Raw genomic sequence first — 13,079 nt, 5'->3', positions numbered from 1 at the left:
TGGACCGAGGGGCCTGGCTGGCTACAGTCCATGGGGTTGCAGAGAGTCACACAACTGAGCGACTGAACAACTCTGCTCTTTGGATGGCGCTATCATGCATCACAATCCTAAATGAGCAACCTGGAATTCACAGTAGATCTTGAAGGGTAGTAGCATATGCCACTTCAGAATATGACTGAGTGTTCTGGACATGCTACCTCAAAATATGTGGCATTGGTGTATTGATTATTTTGAGCTGTAATACTTTGAAAAACAGCTAATATAGGGATAGACTTACTTTGAACTCTTTTACCTACCTAAAGACAGATCCTCAGAAAGGAACTCAGTGGATAGAAATCCCATTTCCGTGGGATTTTATCAATCAGGGAAGATTGGCGCAACACAGGAGAGGAAACTGTACATCACTACCACATTCAGACAAATGTCACAAATGATCACACCACTCATCTGTTCTAGGGGCCCATTCGTCTTTCCTAAAATTCATTTACTCTCCCTTAAAGGCCTACCTGACCACTCTTTCCTCTTAAGATGGTATTTAAGTCTGTATTCTAAGCCATTTGGGGGAGTTATTCATTTTGCCCTGTATCTCTCACATAAACCTGAGGTATACCTATTAATAAATTTGTTTGTTTTTCTCTTGTTAATCTGTCTTTTATTACAGAGGTCTCAGCTGAGAACTCAGAAGGGTGGGGGGAAAATTATTTTTCCTTCCCTGTAATATCTTCCTCTCCATTTGCTGCTTCAGGGCAGAGAAACACATGCTTTTTTCTGACTCTTTAGCAACTCTTATAGAATCTATCACATTATTTTATGTATCTTTTGCATCTTATATATCCCCCCCTTTTGAGTGCCTGGCAGTGGTTTTTATTTCTCTTTGTAAACCAACATGTTGTTCAGTATCTAGCACAAGCTCAATAATTGTTTATAAAATGAACAGTTCCTCCGTTTGACTGCTTCAAACACTACTAGGAAAGAAAGACACAACCAAAGTGTAACATGATGAAACAACCGCAAGCCAAGATTTGATCTCAAGTGCTCTCAGACTGCAGCAGCTTGAAGCGGGGCTTTGGTTTCTGGCCAGGCTGAGGCTGGGGTCGTGGCAGTGAGAGCACCAAATCCTAGCCACTAGACCAGAGGTCAATGACAAGGCCCTGGCTCTCTGGCTTTGCAGAAAAGAATTTGCACAAAGATGGAAAGTACTGAAACCAGAATTTGTTAGGAGGAAAAAGAGTCCAGTATGTGCAGATAGACACACAAGGCAGGCTGAGAGAGAGTAGCACTCTCGTGGTGGTTTGAATCATTTTTTGGGGCATTGCTTCCAGGTTTCCTTTGGCCAGTCATTTCAGTTTGCCTGGTTCTGAGTCTGTATTTGGTATATCTCAGGATTTTTCCACGTGTGCACATGCATCTCTTAGCCAAAATGGATTCTAGTGAACAGGCTTATAGGTAGTTGACATCAATTACTATGAGGTGATGCCCCCTCCCTTTTTTACCTCCAAGGAGCCTGTCTGCATATGTGTATTCAGGGAGGTCTCCTTAACTTCATGAATAAGAAATATGTGGTCTTTTATCTCTTATCTGGGCAGAGCCCAGTCTCCTGAAAGAAATTGTTCAGCCTGGGGTCCATGTATCTCTTCCCCAGGCTGATAGAAGTGATGATTTTTGATGTCAGAGGGAACAGGACCCTAGGCAGATTCAGAGAGAGTACAAACTTTCAGTACGCTTTATCCACCTGTGAAGGGACTAATCACTTATTACCTAAACAAAATTCTCTCCAAAATAAATTCTCTTTTTCTCTGTTGCAAGTAAATTCAGATTGGGAAAGCAATCCATGTGCAGCTGTATTAAATGAAATAATGTATGTACACTGTTGTTACAAAAATTAAATGAAAGGAATGTTGAGGAAGGGGATATGTTTAAAAAATACTTTTTTTTTTTTTTCTGGACAGGCTATATGTAGGTTGACTTGTGAGCATTCTGTTCTAATTTTCCCCACAGACCAGAAATATTAAGTGTCCTGCTAACAACTGTAGCCTGAATTTTTTTTCTAAGTTGCAGTTCAGTTCATTCTCTCAGTCGTGTCTGACTCTTTGTGACCCCATGGACTGCCACATGCCAGGCTTCCCTGTCCATCATCAACACCTGGAGCCTACTCAAACTCATGTCCATCACGTCGGTGATGCCATCCAACCATCGCATCCTCTGTTGTCCCTTCTCTTCCCACCTTCAATCTTTCCCAGCATCAGGATCTTTTCAAATGAGTCAGTTCTTCGAATCAGGTGGCCAAAGTATTGGAGCTTTAGATTCAGCATTAGTCCTTCCAATGAATATTCAGGAATGATCTCCTTTAGGATGGACTGGTTGGATCTCCTTGCAGCCCAAGGGACTCTCAAGAGTCTTCTACACCACAGTTCAAAAAGCATCAATTCTTAGGTGCTCAGCTTTCTTTATAGTCCAACTCTCACATCCATACATGGCTACTGGAAAAACCGTAGCTTTGACTAGATGGACCTTTGTTGGCAAAGTAATGTCTCTGCTTTTTAGTATCCTGTCTAGGTTGGTCATAGCTTTTCTTCCAAGGAGCAAGTGTCTTTTAATTTTATGGCTGCAGTCACCATCTGCAGTGATTTTGAAGCCCCCAAAAGTAAAGTCTCCCACTCTTTCCATTGTTTCCCCATCTGTTTGCCATCTGTTTGCCATGAAGTGATGGGACTAGATGCCATAATCTTAATTTTCTGAATGTTGAGTTTTAAGCCAACTTTTTCACTCTCCTCTTTCACTTTCATCAAGAGGCTCTTTAGTTCTTCTTTGCTTTCTTCCATAAGGGTGGTGTCATCTGGGTATCTGAGGTTATTGATATTTCTCCCTTCAATCTTGATTCCAGCTTGTGCTTCACCCAGCCCAACATTTCGCATGATGTACTCTGCATATAAGTTAACTAAGCAGGGTGACAATATACAGCCTTGATGTACTCCTTTCCTGATTTGGAACCAGTCTGCTGTTCCATGTCCAGTTCTAACTGTTGCTTCTTGTCCTACAGAAGTAGGACAGATTTCTCAGCAGGCAGGTCAGGTGGTCTGCTATTTCCCTCTCTTGAAGAATTTTCCACAGTTTGTTGTGATCCACACAGTCAAATAAATGTTAAAAATAATAGCCCATAAAATCCCTGCAATATGTAGCTCAAATCTCATGAGGATGGTTAATGAAGCAAAAAAAGTTCTTGTTTGAATAGCTTTAAAATACTGTGTGTAACTTTACTTGAATCTACTACAGTCCACAGGGACATGTTATACTGGAAAGCCAGAAATTGTATAAACTTATAGCAGAGGGAAAACTTTCTTCTACATCTTAGATTCTTGTGACTGGGCCTGAAAATTAAACTGACATAAATCCAGTCAAAAGGAAAAAAGAATGTAATTTCATATTTCTATGTGTATACAGGAGTCTTCAAAAGGAACATGAAGACCTAGGTAGGCTCCAAGCTTATATAAAACTTTTAAAACATAAAAAACCCGATGAATTCTAGAGATGTGACAAGACCAAAGGGTTTGGACAAAGGTAGCTAACTATGTGAAGTTAACTAGGGGAGTTAACTAGGTAGAGAAGTAACTAGGAATATATGGGTTAGTTTAATAAGGTTTGTTTGAGCAGATTCCTCTTGGCTTCCCAGGATTCCCTGTCTTGGAACACGCTCCTGTATAGAGAAGACACCTACCATATGGGGCAGGGGGGTTAATCTCCTTTTTTAAGGAAGAAAAGGGGTTATCAGAGGGCCCTTCTTGCATGTGCTGTTTTTCAAGTGCCTTCAGTTTAAAAAGCGAAAAATGAAAGTGAAAGTTGCTCAGCCACATCTCCCTTTGCCACCCCTTGGATGTAGCCTGTGCCAGGCTCCTCTGTCCATGCAGTTCTCTAGGCAAGAATACTGGAGTGAGTTGCCACTCCCTTCTCCAGGGGATCTTCCCGAACCAGGGATCAAATCCAGCTCTCCTGCATTGCAGGCAGATTCTTTACCATCTGAGTCACCAGGGAAGTCCCCTAGTTTAAAATAATCCTTATATCAAAATGACATATTTTAGGGGTGGCATATATTGCCACTGATGGGTTTCAAGACATGCTGCTCCAAAATATGGCACCTCAGCATATTGAATAGCTGAAGAAATTTTGAGAAAATGACAGAAGGAGGGTCACTATGACCGTCCCCAGACTTTCTCACCTGAAAGAGGTCATAAAACTCTTCTGTGAGAGGTGCCCTCCCTATTCCCAGAGAAAAAGAGCACCCTTATCTCTGAAGACAAAGGGACACATAGAAGAATCCTAATAAGCAGGCCTTGCTGTTCCCCCAGTTTAGTACGTTTACTTCATACTCATTGACCGCTCATATTTCTACACAACACCTGCTCTTCATTAAATCTAGCATGAAAATGCTCAGGCTGCTTTCTTCAGATCTTCATTTCCTTATGAATGTTCCTGCATCATGTAAAACTTTAACAGGAAAAAAGCACACACATTTATTTATCTGTCTTTGTTTAATTTTCAGACTCAGCCAGGGACCCTAAGTGGGTCAAGGAAAATTTTTCCTCCCAGTACAGGCAGCAGTGTTAAGGTTAGGCAGGAAAGGGGAAGTGTTTATCCAATAAGTAGAGTGTTGGGGGAAAGAGTTTAGCTCAGAATGGGATAAGAAAGGAAACTCCAAATCCTTTGCCTTCTCTCCATTTGGTCCAGGGTTGCAAGCCATTCAAGATGAAAAGAAGCAGGCACGTGGCCTGAAACCCACAGAACGAAGATTTAGTCTCAAATTTGAGATACTTGAAACCTCGTGGGTACTTGAAGTAAAAAACAAGACACAAACTATCTTCCTAGAACTTATAATTTAGTTCATTACTTTTGTATTAAAAACAAACACATGCACATACAAAACATTATATGTTTTGCCTGCTTATTTCCTATGGTAAAATTTAAGCTTCTCATGCCTGTTTTCTTCCCCTGAAGTGAAGTCGATCAGTCATGTCTGACTCTGCTACCCCGTGGACTGTAGCCTGTTCCCCCAACAGCAAGCCATGGAGGACCAGGCTCCTCCATCCATGGGATTCTCCAGGCAAGAATACTGGAGTGGGTTGCCATTTACTCAGTACTAAATAATGAAATTTTAGTGCCCAGTCTTAAAACTGAAGATTCTTGTTATTTCTAATGAAAGAAACTTCAGAAATATTAAAAAAGATTGCCCCTTCCTCACCGCTGCAGCAAAGCACAGATTCTTCTGTTATAAACTTGCTTTTGATAAAGTGGTATATTGAGAACATTGACAGGATTATTACTCTATTGTCCAATGTGGAGACTAGGTGAAATTGAACTTATATGAATCAGAATTCTCTTATTAAAGGTGACTTCTAAGACAATCATGTATCATATTAAAGATGACTTCTAAGGTGACCATATATTACAGATTGTTATATTCAGAGAAATGTTATGTATGACACATAATAATGTACTATTCTGATTATCTTATTTGATTTGTTGTCTCAGAGTTAACATTTAAGTTGGCATCACTGTTTTCTGAGAAGCAGAAATTCTTATTCAGCTTCTTTATTAAGCCAGAGGAAGACTCTCAGAATTTTCTCATTCTCTGTTATAAAGATACCAACTAAAAAACAAAAACAAAAAATGGAGAGTTGTGAGTTAAGTTATTTGGGGCAATATGAGGACTGCAGCCTGGGAGACCGCACCTCAGATAGCTCTGAGAAACTTCCAAAGAGGTAGAGGGAAAAGACAATATATACTTGATTTTGGCAAAAAGGGAGCACATGCAATCAAGCACATATTTTTTATAGAAAGTTTCTGCTGGCATTATGAAACTTCTGCTAGTCACAAGAAACAATTATCACCATGAAGGATTTTAGTGTTTTTCTAGATATCTTATATCTATATTTTCTTATAAGAATTGGGCTCATGAAATCAGCTCCTGAGAATATCTAACTATCTAAAGACCCATCCTGCCAGTTTTCCGGAGCACAGAGTGCCTAATTTCTGCTTTCCACCCTGAACCCCTTCAAGGAGTGTTGGAGGTCAGCAGCTGCAGCAGCCCATGACTTAATCCTTGTAGAGGTAGACAGCAAGCACCTGTGGCAAGTGCCAAGTTTTGGTTGATAAAGGTAATGCAAATCCCATTACTGTTGGATTCTATATAAACAGACAGCTTGAGAATCTTTTTCTCATTTAAATGAACACATCCCATACAGCTTGGCCTAGAGTGGATACATGAAAACAAATTTAAAAAAATGTTTTTCAAAGAAATGTGACACTTGGGTAGGCAGCTTTGGGCTGTAACCCAGACACCTACCGTGGGGTAGTTTCTTCTTCTGACGGTAACAACTGAGTTGAGTAATTCGATTGTATGTTGGGAAAATTCTTCAGTGCTTTAAGATATACCCCAAGTCTGAAGAAACTGGAAATCCACTGTGATTTCATTCTTGTGCTTTAGAATATCATGTAGGCTTTGTTACTTATCCAAGATGAGCTATAACATCTCTGAGACTCAGTTTATCTGTAAAATGAGTTAAATAACATCTATTTCACAGAGCTGGAATTAAATAATATATGTAGAAAATTTTAAAGTAGTGAGCGGTGCTCTGTATATGCAAGATATTATTACAAAATAACCACAGGAGATGGTAACAGTTGTTCACATCAGCAACACTTTCTCCCTGACATTTTAGATCTTCTCCCTATAGGAGGAGATTGCTGCTGCCTAAGGAGACTTCTAATATGAATCAGAATTCTGTTATTAAAGGTGACTTCTAAGGCAACCATACGTCACGGGTTGTTTCTACCTTGTGTTTAATGTTCAGGAAAAACTCTCAAAATTACTTTTAACTTCAGGAGAGTGATCATCATACCTTTGAGCTAAGTTTTGAGCCTCTTGGGCCTGATTTTATTCTCAAGTTTGAGTTTTTATATGCGATGTTTTTCCAATCAAATAAGCATGTCATTAAAAGTGTTTGTTAGTTATTGCAATTTTAAGCATTGGTAACCTTACATAACTTTTGTTTTATTACATGCAATTTTCTGAGAAATTCTTCAGAGCCCAGGAAATAAAAGGCAAAAGATCTTCAATTTCTGTATAGAGAATAGAAAAGATTTGAAACTGTAAGCATTAGGAAACACTTTATTGAAGAAAATATGCTAGCAGCTCAGTAATCAACAAATAATTTATGTGCTTTGACCCTTTAACGTTAAATGACTGATAAGCAACTTGACTATTTAAAGCTATTCACTATTGTAAGGGAGAAATGAATATTTCCGGTCTTATCTTCCCTTACTTAAAGCGGTTTGTCCATAGGACCTAATTACACATTGATGGATTGAGGAGAAAACCTCTTTCGGGGTGGGGAAGGCAGATGGCTCTAACTGAGTTGGTAACCATCAGCACACAATTTGGGTGTAGTTCCGAACCAGGTAACGGTGAAGTTTAATTTCTGGTTCCTTCAACTACATATTGTTTTGTTGAACCTCAGTCGCAATGTAACTGTCGCTTAGCTCATTGTCAGCAGCTAAATAAATTTGTTAGTTACGGGAGAGGAGTTACAATAATTAGTAAGCGGAAATGCAGGCTGAAACCTAGGGCGTGCTTGTATTTTGAAAGAACCTGCTAAAATATAAATCCCAAGCGTGCAAAAACACTTCATAAATTGTTCTTACGAAAGTTAACAGCAATATAAAGACAAGGTCTTTAAAAAGAAATCTGTGATAAGATTATAGAAAAGGGCTGGAAAAGGGAGGTCGTAAGTGAAGAGACCAGCATTACAATCTTCTGCCCAAATAGGATTGAATTCTAGCCAATGAAATTACAATTTCGGAAATTGCTAGCTTTTCTGGCCCAATCAAGACGAGGCTATGTCTATAAATGAGACTGCCTAGGAGGGCCGGTGAATAAAACCTGTGAGAAACCATGGCGCGCACGAAGCAGACTGCCCGCAAGTCCACCGGTGGCAAGGCCCCGCGGAAGCAGCTGGCCACCAAGGCGGCTCGCAAGAGCGCGCCGGCCACGGGCGGCGTCAAGAAGCCGCACCGCTACCGGCCGGGTACCGTGGCCCTGCGGGAGATCCGGCGCTACCAGAAGTCGACCGAGCTGCTGATCCGGAAGCTGCCGTTCCAGCGGCTGGTGCGCGAGATCGCGCAGGACTTTAAGACCGATCTGCGCTTCCAGAGCTCGGCCGTGATGGCGCTGCAGGAGGCGAGCGAGGCCTACCTGGTGGGGCTGTTTGAAGACACGAACCTGTGCGCCATCCACGCCAAGCGCGTGACCATCATGCCCAAAGACATCCAGCTGGCTCGCCGCATCCGCGGGGAGCGGGCTTAAGGCGTACATTTTAAAGTAGACGATCTAAAGGCTCTTTTCAGAGCCACCCACGTTTTCATAAAAAGCAGCTGTACCAGCTTTCACTTTAGTCGGTGAGCTCTTAATGCACGAATGTTAAGGGTAAAGCGGGTAGGGGAGTTTAACACGCGTTGTGGTGAGGTTATGGAATTAAAGCTGACAGACGCTAGAGGGAGCCCCAGAAGCGAGGTTTAGGTCATTTTTGTTAACTGCGCTTACAAGCCGGTTTGATTTCTTAGCGCAGAGCTCCAACCTAGATTTCTGAGAAAACTGCAAGAAGCTAAATTCTCTGCCAATTGTAGCGCTTTCCAAGCTGCTAGTACAAAACGTTAGCACAAATCTGAATACTAAAGAAGGCCGCCATTATGTGGTTACTGTAGGAATGGTAATCGGTTTCAGCTCGATTCTACAGTTACTAGAATTAGGCCAGGTGTTAGATAAATCCTCGATCCCCAAGTAGTTCCTCGGTATTTCAACTGTTAAGAATGGGGACAAGAGCCCTGAGATATGTAGGATCCCATCTTCCTAACTGCATGAGACAGAAGGTGCAAACAGTAAAAAAAAGGGGGGGGGGGGGGGGGCGGCTAAGGTATGTTGCGAAAACCAGAATCAAACTTCCACAAAATAGTACAGAGGAGTAAAACGATGCAAAAATAAGAGAAAGTTAGCTTGTCTTTAGCACGCGCTTCAGATCGCTACTATATACAAGTCAACGAGAAAAAGTGAAAATCATTTAACAAAAGACCCCAAACAGGTGAAACTACATTTACTTAATTTAGTGTGGAAGAGAACATTTTGATTGGTTAACAAGACATTTGTTGTAAGAACCAGTAAGAAAACGCCAGCGGAACCTTATTTACATGGACTCTGCCTCTCTATGACGACACTGTTGTATATTAACCAATAAAAATGCAGTACTCTGTTAGCCTTCATTTGCATAAAGGCTCTATAAATAACGTGTAAGGGGCCAGGTCTGAAGTAGTCGGCACCGTTTAGCACAAGCGTGTGGTGTGTGTTCCTGCAAAAATGCCGGATCCAGCAAAATCCGCTCCTGTTCCTAAAAAAGGCTCTAAAAAAGCTGTCACGAAAGTACAGAAGAAGGACGGCAAGAAGCGCAAGCGCAGCCGCAAGGAAAGCTATTCCGTTTACGTGTATAAAGTGCTGAAACAGGTACATCCGGACACCGGCATCTCGTCCAAAGCCATGGGCATCATGAACTCCTTCGTCAATGATATTTTCGAGCGCATTGCTGGGGAAGCGTCGCGCCTGGCGCATTACAATAAGCGCTCGACCATTACTTCCCGAGAGATCCAGACGGCGGTGCGCCTGCTGCTGCCCGGCGAACTGGCCAAACACGCCGTGTCCGAGGGCACCAAGGCGGTCACCAAGTACACCAGCTCAAAGTAAGGGCGCTCAGAGGACGAAATCGAACATCTTCGTTATACACAAAGGCTCTTTTCAGAGCCACTTACTTTACCAGAGAAAGTGGCTGTAAACACTTAAGAATTAGTTGTGTTGGGGCGTCCGTAATTAGGATCGCGTTTACATGTGGGGCTAGGTTGGGTCAATGTGTGTTAAAAGTTGCCCTAGTAGTTCAAATTCGAAACGCCCCATGGTCCAGTGGTGCCACCTAATGGTAAGTGTCGTCTTGCTGGTAATAAGGGGTGTTCAAGATGATCCCTACCTGCCTAGTCTGAGTCCTCAGTGGAGTTTCGGTATGGGGGGAGGGGGGTTAACCTGCTAAATTTATTTGTTCTTTTATCTAGTAAACGAGCTGGGATTTACTCTCAACGTACAGATAGTGTCTTGAGTTCCCCAATCCTCGCTGTTTACTAATATTTTAGTCTTTTTTAAACGTACATCTCCGGGTATCTGTCCCAAGCTTTTGCCAACATAGCCAGGTGTTTTAGTATGTTGGCCTATCAGCAAATCCCAACTTGGCCATCCTCCCCTAACTTCTTAGCCTAGTGACCCTCGACCAGATAAGTTTTCGCACGCCGCCCCCCAACCCCAACCATGGGACGTTTGGCAAATCTGGAGACGTTTGGACTCCAGGGAACTTGGAGGGGTGCTACCTCACTTGGGAGGGTGCTACCGGTGTTCCGTGGGTACATCCTATATAGGGCAGCTTACCGCCCCACAGCCAAGAGTTACCTCTTGTGCGTAACGTTGATCCTTGTGATAAGGTTGAGAGACCCAGTGCCCAAAGGCTTCCTTTCCTTCAGGACTGTATTTCCCCCCCCCCCCCCCCCCCTTTTAGGATTTAGTCCTCATTTAGATCAAACATTTTTCACCTGTCCTCTGCTTTTGGTGAAAACTGACCACATAATTTACTGTGATTGCCCACATTCTTCCACAGGAAAATAATCTCCTCCAGGGCAAGGACCTTGTCTTAGTTTTGTAACAAACTTCCCTGGTTGCAAGAACCACTTACCAGCCTGCTAAACATACATCCAGGTGCCTGTCCTGAAGTTCCCTGATAAAGTCAGGTTGGGGGTGGGGACTGGGGAGGTGAATTTTGGTATTCTCAGGTGTCTTTTTTTTTTTTTTAAATGGATTTTGGGGGCATGATGTATAAAAGGGCACAGTTAACGTGGGATGAATTTCTAAGGCGCTCTCAGAATTTGCAAAACTCAAGACTAATCCTGACAAAGGTTGGATATTTTACCAAAGGCAAAAGGACAAAATCTTAGTTTCCAATTCACTTGACAGTCAAGTTTTTATATTAATCAAACGGGGGAATTTACATGACTGTGCTTAAAGTGAATTTTATTAATTTATAATGTAGGAGTTCAAATTTACATCTAATTAAAAGTTGAATAAAGTGGGCTGTATGTGATTTCTCTCTTTCATGTAGAAATATAGTCAGTGAGTCATCTTTCCCCAGAGACTATCAAAGAGGCCAGGGAAAGATGAGTCAACTGAGAATCTAAAATTTCCAGTTGAAAGAAAAAAAATCATTATACAATACATTTTATGGTAGAAAAAATCACTATACGTTTAAAGGCCAGGGTGGTCTGTCTTCTACCCATCAGATAGTATATCTGTTCTCCTCAACTAGAATCCTAAAGTTCAGGGGCTCTCTTCTCCCTGAGGACTAGGGACCATGTTTCTTATGGTCTTTTGAAGTTGTTAAAGCATTGGCAGTTGGCTCATCTAATCAAAAGCCATCATTATTTATCCAGTGACTAAAAGATTAAACCTCATTTCCTTATCCTGAAACTAAAGGCCTTCTATCATCTTGCCAAAAGGTACCTTCTTCAATTACTTGTTTCCCCCAGTCCTCCAGCTTAGGTAAAATGTTCTACTCACTATCCTTTCAGTTCAGTTCAGTTCAGTCGCTCAGTCATGTCCAACTCTTTGCAACCCCATGAACCGCAGCAGGCCAGGCCTCTCTGTCCATCACCAACTCCCAGAGTCCACCCAAACCCATATCCATTGAGTTGGTGATGCCATCCAGCCATCTCATCCTCTGTCATCCCCTTTTCCTCCTGCCCCCAATCCCTCCCAGCAGCAGGGTCTTTTCCAATGAGTCAGTTCTTTGCATCAGGTGGCCAAAGTATTGGAGTTTCAGCTTCAACATCAGTCCTTCCAATGAATACCCAGGACTGATCTTTAGGATGGACTGGTTGGATCTCCTTGCAGTCCAAGGGACTCTCAAGAGTCTTCTCCAACACCACAGTTCAAAAGCATCAATTCTTCGGCACTCGGCTTTCTTTATAGTCCAACTCTCACATCCATACATGACCACTGGAAAAACCATAGCCTTGACTAGACGGACCTTTGTTGGCAATGTTTCTGCTTTTTAATATGCTGTCTAGGTTGGTCATAACTTTCCTTCCAAGGAGTAAGCGTCTTTTAATTTCATGGCTGCAATCACAATCTGCAGTGATTTTAGAGCCCAGAAAAATAAAGTCAGTCACTGTTTCCACTGTTTCCCCATCTATTTCCCATGAAGTGATGGGACCGGATGCCATGATCTTGGTTTTGGAATGTTGAGCTTTAAGCCAACTTTTTCACTCTCTTTTTTCACTTTGATCAAGAGGCTCTTTAGTTCTTCTTCACTTAATGCATCTTAAATTTCTCTTCATTTTTGCTTTTGTGGTATCACTCTTCTAAGTTGTAGTAAGTACTCTGTCATTCTCTAGACTACACAAACCTATCATTATCCCAGTTCTTTAAACTCTTACTTAGATCCCACTCTGTGAAGCCTCTCCATCCTATTTTATTTCATGGGGAGGTTTTCTTCCTTTTGACTCTTAAGGCTCTATCCCTTGCACAATGGATTAACAATTAACTGTGTAGCTTTGTGAACTGTGTAGTATTGTCCTTAAATTTTTCTCATTGCTTTTACATTTTCTTGTGTTTATCTTCTGCTAGAGGGTAGGATCTATCATTTTAAAATACTACTTGTCTTCTTCCGCAAGGGCTATCCCAGTGCCTGATAGAAAATAGCTCCTCAAATTTTGTTGACTAACTGCCCAGACTGTAGAACACTAGAAAATGATGCAATGATGGTAGATTCAGGTGCTCCCATGAGATTTTTTTTTTCCCCTCTACTTTTTCCTATTTTTTTCCTTGCTCCTTTAACCTGGATGCTTTTTTAATTGCTCTTAATAATTACTGACCCAGTTAAAATGACTGTTAGAGATTTAAAAATCCTAAAAGAGAAGATAAGTACTGCATTTGATACCTTCCCTTCAGC

At 41.7% G+C, this 13,079-nt stretch overlaps 2 protein-coding genes across 2 annotated transcripts; both read left to right on the top strand.

Annotated features, from left to right (window-relative positions):
- The first annotated feature begins 7,939 nt into the window (after window positions 1-7,939).
- Window positions 7,940-8,398, top strand: LOC122691342 (histone H3). Its single transcript, XM_043897951.1, has one exon. It carries the CDS (start codon window positions 7,946-7,948, stop codon window positions 8,354-8,356), a length of 411 nt encoding a protein of 136 aa, XP_043753886.1. The 5' UTR covers window positions 7,940-7,945; the 3' UTR covers window positions 8,357-8,398.
- A 960-nt stretch (window positions 8,399-9,358) lies between these two features.
- Window positions 9,359-9,870, top strand: LOC122691336 (histone H2B type 2-F). The gene has a single exon (XM_043897943.1). It carries the CDS (start codon window positions 9,401-9,403, stop codon window positions 9,779-9,781), a length of 381 nt encoding a protein of 126 aa, XP_043753878.1. The 5' UTR covers window positions 9,359-9,400; the 3' UTR covers window positions 9,782-9,870.
- The last annotated feature ends 3,209 nt before the right edge of the window (window positions 9,871-13,079 follow it).

The sequence above is a fragment of the Cervus elaphus genome, unplaced genomic scaffold (genome assembly GCF_910594005.1).
Source record: "Cervus elaphus unplaced genomic scaffold, mCerEla1.1, whole genome shotgun sequence".
In the NCBI taxonomy this organism is placed as follows: Eukaryota; Metazoa; Chordata; class Mammalia; order Artiodactyla; family Cervidae; genus Cervus; species Cervus elaphus.
This window is presented reverse-complemented; position numbering and strand designations above follow the sequence as displayed.